The sequence below is a fragment of the Ochotona curzoniae genome, unplaced genomic scaffold (genome assembly GCF_017591425.1).
Source record: "Ochotona curzoniae isolate NIBS_2020 unplaced genomic scaffold, NIBS_Ocur_1.0 contig_4514, whole genome shotgun sequence".
NCBI lineage: Eukaryota > Metazoa > Chordata > Mammalia > Lagomorpha > Ochotonidae > Ochotona > Ochotona curzoniae.
In genome coordinates this window covers 7,988,413-8,007,620 of record NW_024466312.1, presented here as the reverse complement: position 1 = coordinate 8,007,620, position 19,208 = coordinate 7,988,413, and the positions used below count along the sequence as shown (strand labels likewise).

Genomic DNA, 19,208 nt, shown 5'->3' with positions numbered 1-19,208 from the left:
AAACCTTTTAGGAGATGCTCCCTGTGTATGTATATATGTGTATATTCATAATTATATATAAAATGGCCAACAACTTGAGTTTGAAACCAGGACGGGGTATTGAGGTAATGAGTAATTCACCCTGTCATTTCAGCTCCTACAAGTCTGTTTTCTTGTCTGTGTGATGTGCATAACATCCCTGCCTCATCTTCATTGTAGCAAAAAAATTATCTCACGGCTCATTTCACTTCTTTTAGTATTGATGAGAAATCATTTTATTTTTCTAAACTTTTTTTTAATAGGCGGAGCAAATACAGTAAAGCAAAGCAAGAAGCAGATGAAGAGAAACATTTAAATCAAGGTACGTAAACACATTCAAAATGATTTTCTTTTTCGACACCTGCTTCATGTTTTTGCAGTTTAGAAATGCTTACGTATTGTTCATGAAGCTATTAATATTGGATTATATCTCCTTCCTCAAACCATATACTTCCATAATATCAAACAGCAATAGGTGATTTATTATTATTTAAGACTGAAGATGGAAGAGAGGTGAAAAACAAGATCATTAGATTCTTCTTTTTCCTGAACAAAGTGTTGGGCTAGCTTGCTCACTCGTGTAAGGGGAGGGGAGCAGAGAAGGATAATTTTTCTCATATAAGCTAAAAAATTGTAGGGGAGGCAAAGGAAAGAAACAGGAATTGCTACTTCTCATAGAATTATAGTATGTGGTATAGAATTTGTGACTGTCAGTAATTTTCTAGTAGAATCTAGTTATTTTGGTGTTCCAAACAAGGTCAAAGTTAAAGCCAAGGAGGGGGCTCCAGAGTGAGTTCTGCAAGGCAGACAGTCTGCAGTAGAAGACTGAGGGCCGTCCTGGAGTTCTGCCCTCTCCCACTTGGCACCTCTATTCCGTAGCTGCGCAGACTAGTACATTAGTCAGTTGCCACATATGCTGTTGAATAATTGAAATGTAACAAGTGTGAATGAGGAGACTTTATATTAATTTGCTTATACCTTATTTACATTTAAATAACCCCATGCAGCCAGCCTCAAACACAGGGCGGAAAAGAAGACAGAAATCAGAAAGGACAGGAGTAATCCCCAAGGAAATTTTTCAGTAAGATCTTAGAAAATGATGAGGGATATAAGATATCTGACAACTTCCCAATTATTCCCCTATTTTTTTCCTAAAATCAAAAGCAAAAATGTTCCTATGGAATATATATTTAACAACAAAAATGATGCATGAAAAAGAAGTAACACAAAAGTGTCAACTGAAGTAGAGTATTCATAATGTCAGGTGCACAGATGAGGTCCAGACTGATAAGCGTGAATAATGGAAGAGATTAGACCAACTGGTGCCCCACACTTCCAGGGCCCCCATGCGCCGGGAGCCCCAGTATGGAGAGATGCAAATGCCAGTAGAAAGCTGGCAGCAATAACTTCTGCCTCTTTATCCTGGTGTCTGTTACTGTACCGGTATAGAATTCATATTCTAAATTTAATTTTTAAAAGAGTATGAAATACGACTGAATTATGCTTCCTGCTATTCTAATACCTTTCATTATACTATATTGGTTGTCTCTGGCTGATGCTTCCACATGAACCTCAATATCCTTGCTTAGAGCAGCTCCTTTCCCAAAGAATATACATAAAAATAGAGATCTAATACATGTCTTTATAGTTGTTATTAATGCCTTTTGAATATTAATCTAGTTTTAATAAGTGGGTTAATTTTCAGCCACATATTGAATTGGTTCAGCAGTTCAGTAAAATGTGGTAAAATGTAGTCAGGACCAGCAGGAAAAGAAGGTTTCTGTAATTATTCCTATAGGAGAATAGCCAAAGGTGCTGGGTAGGATGTAGTTTCATGGACTGGAAGATAGGAGTAACGGACTTAGACTATTCATCTAATGCAGCCAGATTTTCTTACAGAAACTCTTTTTCTCAGTGGGATGGGCTGTTTTGCAGATCTTGTCCTTGAGGCGTGAAGACGTTCTAGGGAGTCGGTAGAGCTACAACATCTTAAGTAGCCAGCAGTTCTTATTTTAGTCACCAATGTAAACCAGAGAATGAATTCATGTATCACTACATGGCAAGGACCATACAATTAACTCAGCTTTTCTTGGGCTAAGGATGATTGGACCCAGATTCCTTATGTGTGTATTAGTGGTTCGTCGGAAGTGTTTGGTCAACCTGTGACATATTTATTACTCAGGTGTTAGAACTTATGTGGATCCCTTTACATATGAAGATCCCAACCAAGCAGTTCGAGAATTTGCCAAAGAAATAGATGCCTCCTGTATTAAGATTGAAAAAGTCATAGGTGTTGGTAAGTGTCTCAGTGTCTGTTTTACCAATCTGCTTTCTTGGGAAAGATTAAAAATATTTATGTGGGTTTTGTATGATCCTGTTGCCTGTTTATCTACAGGAACAGATAGCTATGTACATGGAATTTCCTTATTGGGTTTATAAACTGTGATACAACCTAGGTGCTAATTTTGATTTTATTCTCACAAAGAAACTCAATACATAAGCCATGTACTTTCAGAAAGCAGATTAATTGCTTTTAAATAACTCTTCTTATTACTAATTGTAAGACTTTGGGCAGGCTCTTCTTTAAGCCTCAGTTTCCTCTGATTAAATGGAGGTGATGATAGCAACTACCTCTGGATTGGGGAGGGAATCAAATGAAATGACCTATGGGAAGCAACAGCACATAGCCTAGCATGCAGTGTGTACTCAACGAGTGTGAGCTGTTACTTTTTTTTTCCTTTTTGTCTTCTTGAATGTGTTTTGACGTAGCTTCAAATCTTTTGCTCTTCTGAAGGTGAATTTGGTGAAGTGTGCAGTGGGCGTCTCAAAGTGCCTGGCAAGAGGGAGATCTGTGTGGCCATCAAGACTCTGAAAGCTGGTTATACAGACAAGCAGAGAAGAGATTTCCTCAGTGAGGCCAGCATCATGGGACAGTTTGACCATCCAAACATTATTCACTTGGAAGGTGTCGTCACCAAATGTAAGCTGGTCATTCCTTTTAAAGGCCAAATTAGAAGTTATTGGGAAATCAAACACACATTTTCTTTCCAAGGGAAATGACAGATGGAACAGGCTCACTGATTGCTAATAAGAAGTCAGTGCAGGACAAGCCATTAATCTTGCAGTCAGCTCTCATTGGGTCTCTGCTTTTGGCTGTTACCCTATCTCCCAGGCAGCTTGTGTGAGATTTTAGGGAAATTAATATTGCAGATTCTGAGTATGCTGTACCATCTTTCAAATCTTTGCTGGGCCAAACTGATTGTCATAAGGTAGGCATAAGCAGATGGTAAGCAAAATGAATCTTAAGTACTTTTCCTATAAAATACAACAAATCCTCCCCATACCTTGTGCTAGAAGCTTCTGTTCCAGATGCACGAGTGAATCTTGGGAATCTTTATCGTGTTGAGGGTTTTGCTTGTCAGCTCTGCGTGATTCATGACTGTTGCAGTTCAACACCTATTTACAGTAACACCTGGTTGAACCTTCCTTTGTTAGTCCATTAGCATTCGCTGAGCCTGTGAACCACGCTTCAGTTCAAACACGACATAGCTCAACAGATGCGTTTTGTGAAACAAACCCTGAATACATCTGTATGTCTGGCTGCCACCAGCATATAACATGCCATAGACAGTGCAGCTGAAGCAGCGATTTAAAGGGGGCTCAATGCCAGGAGGCCCCTGGTTCCTACTACAGTTACTGCAAGTTACAGACTTTGTGAGCCCAGGACCACTTCACCAAGAAGGCCATGGCTTCTCTTATTCGAATCAAGATCTCTCCAAAAGGCACCCTCAGCCATCATGTATGGAGTTGGGACACTCTGGTTGCTCCTGGGAGTGAATCTGAGCATGGGAGATTAGAGATTAAAACGGAGCTGTTTGGTCAGGGTTGGACTGGAGGTGGGACAGACGGTGCCCTAGCTTCTAAAATGTGAGACAAGGCGTGCAATAGTTTGAAGATTTTCACATTTAAATATGCTTAGGCGTCTTCTGGAAAACTGGCCAAGACCGTTTTTTGAGCCCCATTCCCAGGTTGGACTCAGCAGGTGGGGTAGGACTCTAGAGTTTGCATTTCTATAAGGATCACCACACGATCTCACTCTTAGGACCCCAGGCATTGTGAGTTTTACATCTAGCTAGTCAAGCAGGTGAACTGGGCTGGGACTCAATCTTTCTATTTCAGTTTCCTTGTCTGTAAAGTGGAGGTGAAATCAGAACTTGTCTTGTGAGGTTCTGGGGCAGAGGGGTGAAATAAAATATTTACAGGGATTAGCATAATGGCAAATTATAAACACAATTCCTGAGCATTCCATGATGTTATTATGTCTTCATATGGGTGGGCGTCTTTCGAATTCTTCAAGAAAGGGAAGCTTGGTGCTAAGGGTGTATAATTTCCACCTCGGGTGAAGGCTATAATTAGTACAGAATAGTTCTATTTGCTTTTTAAGATTAGTTTTACAGACAGGATATTTTTCTGTTGCCTGTGGCCTTCGGGGCTGCCCAGAACCCTTCACTACTTTAATTAAAAGATAACATTCCGGTTAAATACTTCTGCAGGTTCGTTTTCTAAAAAGGAGGCTCTGTTCGACTCAGAGTGGTTTCGCTGCCGCAGACAGTGATTTCCATAGCACCTCTGCAGAAGAAAGGAGGAACAGGGGATCTTTGTATTAAGGTCCCACCGCGCCTCTAAAACCCGTAGCTATTACAGCTGTAACTGTTATAAACGACTGGATGCATTTGCATAATGCAGTTGTCACTGAATGAAAATGATTTAGAATTTCCACTGGAGAAGCTTTCCGGGTCCCCACCACATCTCTGCCTGTCACCAGAGAAGCGTCCCCCATCGCTGAGCTCAGCTCGGGCCCAGTTTATGGATGTCTGCTTATGGAGACATTCATCTTTATTCCTCTTGTAGAGCTCATAAGGACCCTAACAAATGGATACTTTTTAATAAACAGAAAGCGGAATGCGGAAAAAGCGTGAAGATGGTGCCAAGAGTCAGACTAGGGAGGTGTGGGGTCGAAAGGGTGGACTGGAAGAGTGTGAATTCATTACCAACAGTTACTTGAGTAACTTTTTAAATTGACAGGGGGACTATAAATTCTCTCCATTACTCCAGCTCCTTGGGATCCTCCCCTCTTGTCTCCACAGCTCTAGAGTGAGCTGGCGAAATGGAAGTAGGTGTTAATGCAATGCCAAGTGTCACCCTTGCTCACCAGCTGACAAAGTCTTTTTTGATTGAGGCAGGTTAATTAAAATTCATTCAGACACATATATTCTGTCTGAAGTCTGTGGCCACAGATGCCGAGGGCAGGTGAATCAGAGCGCCAGGAACTTTCTATTTGTCTTGGCAGAGATTGGGAAGGTATCTTGAGAACACTCTTTTAGTACAAGGGAAAGACTAGGAGAGATCTTGTCTGTTCTTTGATCTACTTGAAAATCCCTGCTTTCCTTGGCTAGCTTTCATTCCTCACTTGAAATAAACTCTCCACGGTGTTGTTTTCCAACTCAAAATATTTGCTTCTTAAAACATTTTTTAGGTAAAGGATGGAAAACTATTACCAAAAAATAAATTGATAAATTGGACTTCATTGAAATTAAAAAACACAAAACAAAAATTAAAAATTTTGCCTCTAAAAGGAACACATTTTTCTTTTCACCGCTCCCAGGTATCATGTGGATGATGGGTTTCTGGGGAGTAAGTACATAACATAGTATCATTCTGGGTGCTTTTGATAGTGAATCATCCAGGACATTTCCATCAACAAATGCCTTAATTTTTTAGTGGGTACAGCAAAAAGAAAAAAAAAAAAAGCCAATGACATTTTAATTATCTCCAAGAGAATCTTTTACAGGTGCTTTACTCTTATACCTTTTCAGTGAGAAATGAAGACTCACTAGCCTGTCCCCTGCATCCCCTTCCCTGGCCAAAACCAAAACAAAACAAACCTTTAAAAATGAAGGGTATGTCAAACCCTGGGTCCACTGACAATGACTAAGGAACTAAGAAACCATTCCTACATCCGGTATAACTCAGAAATAGATCTAAAGTGAAACAAAAGCATTGTTCTGCCCCACGTGGGCCAGACCTTAAATCCATTTGCATTCTTTCTTAAGACTGGGGGAGGAGGGGCAAGAATGTTCTAGAACTGAATTTAAATGCCAGTGTAGATGAAGTAATTTCCGGAGCCTTTTTGTGATTGTTGTTCTTTTGTTGATAATTTTTTTTTTTTTTTGAGGTGCTGGTAGTTGAAGAAAGTAAACAGGACAGAGTTTATTCATAGCCAGGGAAAGGGAAGGGAAAGGAGACAGCCTTAATCTGAGTCTGGCATCATAAACCTGGAAGAAGTTGCGTGCCTGGCCTTTGAGATGGGTCTGAATAATGAAGTGTCTGACACACCTGCAGCTCCCCAAGCCAGAGGATTTCTAAAGAAAGACCAAAGTTTCCCTGTCCAGTGACTTCTTTGGCATCACTCAAGTGGCTCTTCTGGGAATAAAACAATTATTCTAAAGATTTTTTTTTTAGTGTTTGAACTGCCTATCCATTTATCTTTTTCCCCTTTTGCTCAAGAGAGTAATTATCCATTTATGTGCTCCCTGGATACCATGGGCCACTTTAAAGATTTTGTCAACAAGCTAACCGAAGGGTTAACCTTCCAGATGGAACTTAAACCTACTTGTCCTTTTAATATTTCATTCCTAGCTCCCTACAGCTGAGGCATAAGCGTGGCTTGTTTTAATTAAATTAGATCACACCAGACAGGTGTCTTGGCAGTAAAATTGTGCATGGCCCATTTTTATCTCATTAACTGCAGTGCTCATCAAGGGTTTCTGTTTTTCTTTCTGAAAACTCTAGGTAAACCAGTGATGATCATTACAGAATACATGGAGAACGGCTCCTTGGATGCCTTCCTCAGGGTACGTGGCTAATTTATAATTAAACTAAAGAGTCGTAGTATTTAGGAAATTAAGTATCCATTCTGTTTGGTTGCATTCATGGAATGTTTTAATGGGTTAAAGGAAGAAGAGGAGAAATAGAGAATGATGAGATTTTTAAGGTTGTTAAATAATCCATAGGCAATGAAAGCAGTGTTTGATTTATTCTTGTATCGTGAAGCTGTTTGACTCGTAGATTCATTACAGTTGGCTAATTTCCATCTATCACAGGAAGGAAACCCAGCTCCTGGGGTACACTCTTCCAGTGAATTAGTGACTTTGGTCAGGAAGGCCCGGAAATAATATAGAGTTTCATTGCATGCCGGATACAGATATCAAAAAGATCCAAGTAATAAATGCTTGGTGGCAATTAATTTTGCCTAATGCTAATGGGACTGTCTTTCACCCCTTCCCAATGCAGAAGAATGATGGCAGATTTACAGTCATTCAGCTGGTGGGCATGCTTCGTGGCATTGGGTCTGGGATGAAGTATTTATCTGACATGAGCTATGTGCATCGTGATCTGGCTGCTCGGAACATCCTGGTAAACAGCAACTTGGTCTGCAAAGTGTCTGATTTTGGCATGTCACGGGTGCTGGAGGATGACCCGGAAGCGGCGTATACCACCAGGGTGAGGATGGCCTATGACATCTGGGCTCCCCTATGACACTTGCCCTCTCTCACCTTCACGTTGACGTATTGTGTGATTCTATTTATGTTTCCCCATCCTTTACAGGCATTTCATACCCCTGCATACATTTTAAACTCATATTTACAAGAAAAAGGTCAATATTGAAGCAATCTAGAAGGTGGCCAGTGAAATTGCCAAAAATTATGAGAAAAACTAAGTCTTTCCTTTGCAAAATTTGTGGGCAAAGGCTAATGGACAATAAGGAAATGTGTTTAAAAAGGAAGCTATATGAAATATACCAAATGCAATTTTCATGACAGATGATCAGTTATGGGTTTTTTCTATTTGGTTTTTTTGTGCTGGTTTTCTTACTTTCTCTTCCTTCTTTCTTTCTGTCTATCTGAGATTTTCTGTTTTAATCTTTCATATTCTTAAAAAAGCAATCCTCATTCTAAGCAATACAAAGCAATGTGATTGGCTGGTTGGCTACTGAATTTGAGGTTGTATATACAGGATTTAACAAACATTTACACTATGAAACATTTTCATGTATCTAATGGCTCTCATTCCACTATTTTCAGATAAGCAAGGATTAGGACAGAGTTAAGAGACTTCAGTTGATGGTTAATGGTTATCTTATCTTAGCTGGCAATCTGAACATAAAATACTAATGGAATAAATAGAGAATCATAAGGTATTGACTCTTAAAGCTGACACTGATAGAAGTCAATGTGAAGCAGATAATTGCAAGCCATTTTCCTCCTTTTACATTGGCAAGTTGGCATCTGAAACCCCAAGAAATGGAGTGTTTGTTTTGGTTGATTCGTGTGGTTTGGTTTGGTTGTTTGTTTATTTGTTTGTTTGTTTTGGTCTCAGTTTGTGGCCTAGAATTCAACATTCTTGGCTGGAATTTTGATTCTTATATTCTCCTTTACATTACAAGTCTATTCATTAAGAAAAGAATGTGCCTAGGTGAATGCAGAAAGCCTTTGATGTTTTTTCCCATTGGTTAGGGACGTATAAGTTAAGTGAGGCATCTACATAATTACATTTGTCTAGATCAGACCTTAGGGAAACATTGAAGACATGCAAAAGGAAGACTACATGCTTTTCAGTATTTCATAAATTCATTGCAGTGTGTTAAAGCAACGGCCAATGCAATGTGTTACCCCATTCTGTAGCCTTACCTGATAAAGCAAAGAAAATTTTCAAATGATGTCTCTTTGGATAACTCAAGAGTGTGAATTCATGTTTCAGGAGAATTAATTCTCCCTGATAGGATGCTAGGGAACCTGAAATTTATTTTTTGTTTTGTTTTTTTTTAAACATCTTGTGCACAAGTGTAAACATACTAGATATATTTGAAGTACAGTGGTCATTTTTCTATTCAAATACTGTATACTATACAGCCATTGTCTGTGTTTCCAAGAAAGTAGGGTGTTTCTGTTTTTCACTTGTTAAACTTCTTAGTCAAGTTATGCCATTTTAATGTTACGTAGATTTAAAATATGCTATCTAAAGAGCTTTTAAGAAGGCAGAGATAAAAAGGAAGATAGAAGGGAGAGACTCACAGGGGTGGGGGAGAAAGGGAAGAAGAAAAGCACTGTTCTTAGAATTGTGTCTACACAGCACATTGTATCTATCAAAAACTAAAAATTGGAAGACTCAACAAAAAACAGTATATTCAACTTTCTGGATAATGCTAGTTGTTCTTGCAGATGTCATTTAGAGTAGCTCTTTGGCATTCTGAGTTGACCTCCTCTGGGGTCTGTGTGGCATTTTATCTTCTACCTACATTTGGTGTGTTTCTCATGCTGTGTAGACAGGTAACAGTGTGAGGGATAAAAGTGTTCCTATGTATCTTCCATTGATTAATGATTTCTGAAGCAAAATGAAATGCTGCCTTTGTGCTGCTCCTGGGTGAAGGCATGCACGAAGAAGTCCAAATAAATATCAGGCACATTTCCTTTGATATACCAAGGATAGCATGCATTTTGCAAACCTCTCATCTACAGCATTGCCTAAAGCAGAGCTCAGATAATAGGTTGGCTTTTAAAAAATAATTAGACAGATTATTTGTGTACTCCCCTGTGACTAAAGAAAACATATGATGAGAACTGTCTCAACCTGGAAGGCTTTAGTTAAACTAAATAAGTCTCTTATTATTGTTTGGAGAGCTGTCTCAGGAATGATGTCGCCCTGCTTAGCAAAGAATGACTACCTTCAGAAATGAAAATGGCACATCACTGATGTACTTAGTGAATAACTTATGGCTTACATGTTCACAGGGTGGCAAGATTCCTATCCGGTGGACCGCGCCAGAGGCAATTGCCTATCGTAAATTCACATCAGCAAGTGATGTATGGAGCTATGGAATTGTCATGTGGGAAGTGATGTCATACGGAGAGAGACCCTATTGGGATATGTCCAATCAAGATGTGAGTCTCTGTCTTTTGAAATATATGCATTTGCATTGAGCTTGAGGACAATTCTTGTTACTGTATTATAGTAAGCATTGAGTTTGAAATGCTCAGGGTTCTTGATAACAATATGTCTGCTAATCTAAACATTATGACCAACAGAGATCATTAGCTTAAGGACAAAATACGGTTGACTTTATGTGGTCTAGAATACACATGCATGCCTGGACAGATGTCTCAATCAATAACAGTATAGGGAAGTACTTCTATGTGGTACGCATCCAAAACTATGTTGAAACAAAAGTAAAGTTTGTGTTTAAAGGCAATGCAAAGATTGTAAGCAAATTTTACATATGATAAAACTGACATAAAAGATTTATTGGAAGAAAAACCTAGTGAATATTTTAAAGCCATCATAATTGTAATTAGGGCCCACCCCTGGAGAACTCTTTTAAAAAGCTGCATCAAATGACCTTTTGTAAATGATGTACTTCCCTGTAAATGTACCATCTGGACTCCTTCGTCAGGGAGGATCCCTCCACTGGCAATTTCAGAACAGCATTCAATAATGACACTAATAAGATTCCAGAGGCATAGACCTTAACTACAAAAATCTCTAGCAAGAAAGAAAAAGACAAGATAAAACAAAATACAAAATCCCCATATTAAGGCGTACTCCTAGACTATATTTTAGGTAATTCTGGTAATATTTTAGCTAGTTGGGTGGGTGGGGGCACTTATATTTTTCAATCATGCTTAGCTGTGTTATTTTTTTAATATAGGGGTTATCAAGAAAGTGTTCAGTTTATGAGTTAAAATGGCATTTTAGAGAGTCTTTGGTTTAACTTCTCACTGATGTGGAATGTTTCTGAGATTCTTCCTTGTCCTGAAAAATCGGGAAGCTGCGAAGCCCTGACAGTTATGTCAAGGGTGGGTACACTTAAGAAACGGGTTGCAAGTTGCCTTTTCCATGACAGGATCTTCTAACAAATAGAGGAACTTTGGTGCTATGCATCCAGAGAGGCAGAAAAAAAAAAATTCTCTCCTCTCACTAATCAGATTAAAGGTAATAATGGTGTTGACACTGTCTTATCTAAAAATTATGAAAGGAGATTGATAACAGATGGCAAGAAAGGCAGTGGCTAGCAAGACAGGCAATGACAGAGAGGAATGGTGCATTATCTATTGTTTGATGCGATGATGCTGTGCAGACACCTTCAGGCTTGAAGCCATGTTTGGATTCAGGTGAGAGATTTGCAGAGAAACAGAGATGAACAACTTACAATGAGCAGCTAGTGCCCGCCTTCACGTGACAGATGAGTTGAAAGTAAACCTTCCTTTATTCCAGTTGAGAGACCCGGTCAAAGCTTCACAAGAGTAAACTATCTAAAGATAACAGTTTTTTTTTTTTTCTACCCTATAGTCAGGCCTGAAAATGTGACTATACATTATATTAAACAGTTTTGTTTTGAGCTGTCAGTTGTTTAGCTTTATCCATGTGAAAGCATCTGAGGCCATTTCTCAACCACACCCTAATGACTGATCTATCATTCATATGTATTTGCTTCTGTGTTGAATTCGGAGCAGAATGGGAATTAATAGGAAGTGTAACTCAAGAATTACTTTCAAGAGTAGAATTCATTTGGCATATGGAGTGAGATTCGCTGTGGAAAATACATCATACTTTGCGAGTTTCCTGTTTGTTTTCATCCTAAGTGCCCCCAAATATTCAACAGTAAAATGAGAAAATATGCTTTGTTAACCCATGAGTCATCTCCCAAGCTGGCAGTGGATTTGGTGCTTATTAATCAGTCTGAGGGGTTATAACAAATTGAGTTACCCTGGCAGCAGCCCAGCATTGCTCGTGTTATCATCAATTCAATGTAAAATGTTTTCACTAAGTCCAGCATCAATACCATGTACCTGGAAAGATAGAAGAAAGCCAGAGTATTAAATTGACCTTGTGGAATTGCTGGAAATAAATAGAAGAAGGTTCAATGAAATGCCATAGAGAAGTCTTCTAGATGGAATAGATCATATAGTAAAACAAGGTCCTGGCAAAATACATGGAAGGAAAAAGATCAGACTGCTTAATAAATCACAAGATGCTCATTAAACTGAAGCAGCATACTGGTTAAAAAAACAGAGCCTCACAAAGGCACACCACACTGGGCCCCAGTGAATTGTCTGTTTTCTGTTGATAGCCAATTTCTGAGCAGTCAATAGACCCACCACAGGATCATCTAAGGGGGTCACTGAAACAGCAGAAGCCACTGGTTGTTTTATAACAGCTATCACTTTGAGAGGGAATGAAAATGGTTTGACTTAAAACAAATAAAATTTCTTAAAACCCCAAACAAAAACACCTCCAGAATCTACTTGCAACATCTTTAAGAACATCAGTGAACAGCAAACTGAGACCAGGAATGAGACACTGACTACGCTTCTGGGGGTATTCATCTCCAAACTAATAAAAACAAGTGGCTAGACTTATGGAAATGGGTCCTGTTATTCACACCAGCAGTGTGAGCAAGAAGACACAGGCTTAAAATAATGCAAAGGAAATTCCGTTTGGGAGACATCCATTTGCTGACTTCTGAGGGAGGGCTGGATCAGAGTCTCTTTTGGCCACCAGTGTTCTGGGGCAATGGTCCTGAAGGGAAGATTGGAGAGGAACAAAGAGAAAGGCCATGTGATGTCCAGGGAGCCATGATCACAGGTCTAACACCATGTCACAGGTGTAGAGCATAGAGCAGGACTACGTGATGTCCAGGGGGCCATTATCACAGGTCTAAGTGGTTTCTATCTGCTTTGAAATGTTGATACATTTTCACATTAGAAGTTCAGGTTGGAATTGTTTGCAATTTGAGAACACCTTGTAGCAACAGCTGGCTTCCACTGCCTGCTGCCAGCAAGATCCAGGTTTCAGCTCTGGTTTCTGTGAAGAGCTTGGAGCGATTCCCATGCTCAAGGTCTTTGGCAGCTGAATGGAGAAGAAACATTCTCATCAGGAGCATGAGCTCTAACAATAGCTTGCCTGGCAGCTTAGTATCCCATCCTGTTGTCTTTGATAGGTGATTAAAGCCATTGAAGAAGGCTACCGGCTACCCCCTCCGATGGACTGCCCCATTGCCCTCCACCAGCTGATGCTAGACTGCTGGCAGAAGGAGAGAAGCGACAGGCCTAAATTCGGGCAGATTGTCAACATGTTGGACAAACTCATCCGCAATCCCAACAGCTTGAAGAGGACTGGGACGGAGAGCTCCAGGTTGGCCATGCTTAGTTAATGGTGATGTATGAAAGAATATATCAGAGGTGGCAGGCTCGTAGTGACTCCCTTTAATTCTTGCCTTTTTGTTGGCGGCTGCCTCATGGCTCTTGGCCACCTGCTTGTCTTCTTTCTCAGTTAATGGAGTATTTCAGATAGTTTCGTTCACAATTTCTAAGAGCCTAATATCTGTCAGCCCTCAAACAATACTAACAATGCTGATTTTGTGTCTTTCTTAAAAATGTAGGAAGAAGGATGAGTTGCAATTGAGAGAAGGGAGCAGGATAACGGAATAATAACAAGTAAGAGTGAGAGGATAGTTTAGTCATCCAATCCTGAGTGGGCTGTGAAGTCTTTAACCGTAGGAAGAGATTGGTTTGTTTCAGTTGTTCTAGAGTCTTTCTTCCTGAGTCAAAGTGGGACTCATGGCCAAGATAGAAACTGACCAAACTACAAAGCATGCAGATGAATGTGTGAGAAGAGTTTTCAAAACTAAACTGAACTGCCTGCACAAGAGGTTATTGTACAATTGAAACTAGGCAAAAGGAAGAAGCGTATCAGGCTAGAAATAAAATAAAGGTGCTATAATTCCATCTTACAATTCAGTGGGAACTTTTCTACATGAAGGCTGGGCTTACCTGAGGTCAGATAATTCCACTCACTGAATTCCAAATTGAAGTTTTTTAAAGGTTTCTCTTTCATCATGACCCTGAGTTGCAAGTAGATGGGCACCTTTCCCCACAATATCCAAGCCATTCAAGTGATTGTTCTGTGAGATTTTCCTCTGATCTTTTCTCTGACACTAGTCTAAAAAATCCCAGAATAGGAAGCAAACATTCGGACATCTGAATCCCATCTTGAAGTGCCTGAGTTCAAATCCTGGTTGGTTCCAAATTTCCACTGGTGCGAATCCTGGGAGGCAGCAGGTGTTGTTTGCATATGTGGTTCCCTGCAACTCGTGTGGGAGACCGGAAGTGAGGTTGTTGGCTCTAATTTCAGCCTGTCCCATTCTCAGCTCTTGAATGCATTTGGAGAGTATGCCAGTCACTTCTTTGCCCCCTACCCCATCTGTATTTCTCTCAAATCAACTAAATAAATCAGTAAAAAGATTTTTTCAATTACAGAATAGAAGGAATATGGAGTAGACACCGGAGATGCCATATATTCTCTTCTAGGAGCTTTCTGTTCCTTATCATTGGCCATTATACTGAAATATTAAAACAATTTATTTGTTTACTTGTTTGAAAGGCAGAATGACAGAACAGAAAAGGTGAAAAGGGAGAGAGAAAGAGAGATGTTGAAACTGCAGGTTCACTCCCCAAACGCTATTAACACCCAGAGCCAGCCCAGGCCGAACCGAGGAAGCAGTAACTCCATCTGGGTCTCCCACATGGGTGGCAGAAGCCACTGTACTCGAGTCGTTCTCCACTGCCTCCTAGAAGCACTAGCAGGAAGCCAGATTGTGTACACACAACAGCCAGAACTCAAAGTAGGCACTGCAATATGGAATGTCAGTGCTGTAAGCACAGCTTAACCCAACCACTAACCAGTGAAACTGTTTTTGAAAACAACATTGTAAAGGATCGAATTTATATCTTATCTCTTCTACTTGGTGAATATGTGAACTGAGTAAAAGCATATATATCCTAATAGTCTGGGCTATATTTTTGCTCTTTTGTTCTTCAAGAGGGTAAAACAGATGATGGTAAGGCCTCCCTAACAGGTCTAATGACTGTTTTGTTAAGCCCCTGCCACCTTTGGGGTCTTCGCTCCAGAGCCCATGTATCTTGCCAGAGGATACATGATATTTAGGTATTGAGTAGCATAGGTTGTTCATCCACTAATATTATAGCATGCCTCCTTTGCCAAAATATGAAACAAAAGGAGTTATTGGATATAGTTTTCTAATTCCCTGATTATTTCACTGCTACTTACAGTGTTTGCTGATAACAGGATGTGGTATGATGCGGTACAAGACTCATTGCAGAATTAGGCAAATATCGTAGTTTTCCCCACAAAGAACATTCAGGCTTTTGGAACAAGCTTGACAATGACCCTGAGAGCTAATTGATAGAGAATGAAGATATTTTCATCCCAAGGTCATTTTGACCTTGTTCCAGGTACTCTGAGCCTACGGCTTGCTCTACTAAAGCTCCTGACCTGGAGTGGAAGGAAGTACAGACTGTTACTCTGTCAAATAACAGATATTACTGCTGCACAGCCACTTCACAATTATATTTGTAAAGAGGATTGCAATTGGCTTAAAATTGAGAGCATTTAAAGTTAGATATTCTTACTGTAAAGATGTACAGATTTTTACTCAGCATTTTGAACTTAATAGAAATAGCCAGCACACACACACAAAAAAAAGATCACAAAGACAGATTTTTCACTTTGACACACAACTGTTGGATTAAGCAAATATTTATTAAAATAACCACATACATAAGAAAAAAATGCAGATCAAAATGATGCAATAAAAATTTAAACTTTATTTACATTAAATCTGCACTCTGAAAGTAGTTAAGGCTTTGCATTCACTTACATTTGTACTCATAGGAATGTAATTTTTGGTTGAATTCAATAGGGATACAATTTGACTGAATTCAGTCATGATTTTATTCTAAATTACATGTTTTAACTCAGATATAACTCAGGATGAAAATTAGATCAAACCTGATTAAAAATCACACACATCCTGTAATTTTTAAGGGTAAGAGAACTTCAAGAAATTATAATTCCAAGACACAGATGTTGTTATGCATTATCATAATTATCATAAAGGTGGTATAAAATACCGCTATGGATGTCCACTTTCTGATTATTAAAGCACATAGTGAAGATGACTATAATTCTTTTACTCTATATTTTCTGTAAGTAAGTAATTTATCGTATAATCAATATTATGAGGAGTGGCAGAATTCTTGCCTATAGTCATTCTTGATCGTGGTCTAATATGAAACACCTGGCATGTGAAATGAGTGAACTAATAAATAAGTTAATAAGAAGTGCTTTGAATTTGCTGAAACCATTATTTAGGGGCCTTAGCATGGGAATCTGAGAAGCACATTCCTCAATCCAAAGCGTGATCAAAGTGGCCCTTCTTTCTGCCAGTCTTGGCACACGTGCTGGTCAGGCAAGGGTTGATTAAAGAGGGGATTAACTCCCTGCTGTCCCAAGTTTGTTTGAATGCACTGAGCCTGCCTGCAGACCTATCTGGAAACATGTTGGATTTGAACTTTCACTGTTTTCTCTGCTCCCATCAGGTCTGGCAAGTTGGAAGCTTACAGCTTTTCTTACTCCACTAGGGTTTCCATAGTTGCGGAGCTAACGTCTGTAACATTCAGTGCTGGCAGAGATGGGATTCTTTCCCCCAAAATTGAACAGCTTGAGCCACAAGGGATCCCCAATTTTTACTGCAGATTGGATTCTGAAAGACATGCATTAAGGGTGACATAAAAGACGTGCACTACATGGGTGATTGACATGTAATTTAGCAGCTACATGAAATTAAGAATGAAAAATATCACAGTTACATTGGCGACAATCGTTCCACTGGATACCTTCTCTTGGCTTACCAGTTCTTTGCTTATTTCAGGCCCCCTGATGTATGAGTCTTCCTGATTCACTGATAGATCCTCTCTGTGCTTGCATGTTCTGCTTCTAGACCTAACACTGCCTTACTGGATCCCAGCTCCCCTGAATTCTCTGCCGTGGTATCAGTGGGCGATTGGCTACAGGCCATTAAAATGGACCGGTATAAGGATAACTTCACAGCTGCTGGTTATACCACACTAGAGGCTGTGGTGCACATGAACCAGGAGTAAGTACTCAGCGATGTAACACAAAAGGGTAAATCTAGATTTAATAGTATTTTTCTTTTTTGCTTTGAGCTGCATAATCATCCTCCTCATGTGAACAAACAAACAAAAATGAAAACTGGAATGCCTCTCATTTTGATTGAGTGTATTGTTACACAGTCCCTATTAAGCACCTACATTGTTGCATTAAATTGCTTAACTAAACATTGTAGTACACCTGCCTTGTTGTGCTGTATTAATTGTGGCTGATTCAAATTGTGTGTCTGCATGCATACGGGAAAAAGGTATCTCTAGCCCTCTTAACTTCCTCTGCCCCTTTTTCCTCCCCCTTTCCGCAGTGACCTGGCAAGAATTGGCATCACAGCCATCACCCACCAGAATAAGATCTTGAGCAGTGTCCAGGCGATGCGAACCCAAATGCAGCAGATGCATGGTAGAATGGTTCCTGTCTGAGCCAGTGCTGAACAAACTCAAAACTCTTGAAATTAGTTTACCTCATCCATGCACTTTAATTGAAGAACTGCACTTTTTTTACTTCGTCTTCGCCCTCTGAAATTAAAGACAAAAAAACAAAAAAAATCTGCAGCATTGCTTGGTGTACAGATTGCTGAAACTGTGGGGCTTCCAGAAATGACAGGCAGTCATTGGAGTTAGACCTGAAATAAATTTGTTTCTCTGAAGTCCTCCTGTCCATCACCAATCTGTAAAATACATGTACCTGTATAAACAGAACACTGCCTCCCACTTCTGATGCTGTCTTTGCTGCCAGATACTGAGCTGCTCGAGATCCTTTGATCCTCTCTGCATTTGGATTGACAACCGTAAATTCTGTGTGTGGCATCGATTGCCGTCACCTCTCTTTCACTGGAGTGAAGACCATGTCCAGCAATAGTTCCGAAGGACTTGGCTGTAGCTTTGTGGGCTTGGCTCATACCATGGAAAAGAAACCAGGATGGATACCGCATGTGTGGCTTCTCCTCCTGCACTGAGGTGCTGTGACCACCTGCTGGCTTGCTAGGACGTGCGGGGTTAGAAAGAAAAGGAAATGGATCTTTAAAATATGTATACAAAAACCAAGCCCCATAAACTCCTAATTGGACAAATGAGGTTTGTTTCTTTGGGCCTGAGGCTGTGCCATATAAAATCTTGCTTTGGGGCTCTACAAACTGATTGTAACTACCTTGTGGACACTGGGCTGTGACAATCTTGGATGGGGAACCCTCATGCTTCCCTGCTCCGGAGAAGAAACCCTTCACTTGCAAGGTGAGTCTGAAGAACCAGCAATGATTCTTTCTCTAATGATTCTTTGTAGACTTGGTCTCATTTGGAACACAAAGCATTATTCTTACATTCTTTGTTTTAAAATATTTATTTACTTATTTGAAAGGCAAAATTACAAAGAGGCAGAGAGGTTTTTTTTTTAAGATTCATTTATTATTTTTATTCGTAAGGCAGATTTACAGAAAGAAGAAGAGACAGAGAGAAAGATCTTCCATTCGCTGGGTCACTACCTAAGTGGCTGCAATGGCTGGAGCTGAACCAATCCAAAGCCAGGAGCTCCTTCCGGGTCTCCCACATGAGTGCACGGTCCCATGGCTTTGGGCTGTCTTCTACCACTTTCTCAGGCAACAAGCAGGGAGCTGGAAGGGAAGTGAAGCAGCCAGGATGTGAACTGATGCCCCTATGGGATCCTGCTGCGTGCAAGGCAAAGATTTTATCCACTAGGTAATTGCACTGCTCCTGGCAGAGAGATCTTTAATCTGCTGGTTCACTCCCCGAATGGTCACAATGGCTGGGACTGTAGCAAGCTAAATCAGAAGTGTTGGAATGCCACCCGGGTCAGCCACATACATAGTAAGGGCTCAAGTACCTGGGCCATCTTCTGCTAATTTCCAGGGCACATTAGCCAGAAACTGGATGGCAAGTGATGCAGCTGGGACAAAAATTGTTGTTCCTGTGAGATGTTGGCATCTAAAGGCCATGACCTAACCTGGTCTCTGTGATGCCAGCCCCTTTCGCCTTTGCCTGATGATGGGAGAGGAGACTTAAAAAACAACACAGGCTGCATGCTCTTCTTCCAGGAAAACGGAAAGCATGCATTCGATAAGGTCAAGTGTG

General features: G+C 40.1%; 1 protein-coding gene across 2 annotated transcripts in view; it reads left to right on the top strand.

The window, feature by feature from the left end:
* Positions 1–17,652, top strand: part of EPHA4 (EPH receptor A4) — a 139,613-nt gene extending 121,961 nt beyond the window's left edge. For both annotated transcript variants that reach the window (XM_040986577.1, XM_040986578.1), the window contains 9 exons: positions 282–340; positions 2,201–2,314; positions 2,813–2,998; positions 6,871–6,932; positions 7,372–7,581; positions 9,870–10,019; positions 13,076–13,269; positions 16,937–17,092; positions 17,429–17,652. In XM_040986577.1, coding sequence (XP_040842511.1) covers positions 282–340; positions 2,201–2,314; positions 2,813–2,998; positions 6,871–6,932; positions 7,372–7,581; positions 9,870–10,019; positions 13,076–13,269; positions 16,937–17,092; positions 17,429–17,543 — 1,246 coding nt within the window. In that variant the 3' untranslated portion in view covers positions 17,544–17,652. The remainder of the gene's footprint in view (positions 1–281; positions 341–2,200; positions 2,315–2,812; positions 2,999–6,870; positions 6,933–7,371; positions 7,582–9,869; positions 10,020–13,075; positions 13,270–16,936; positions 17,093–17,428) is intronic.
* The last annotated feature ends 1,556 nt before the right edge of the window (positions 17,653–19,208 follow it).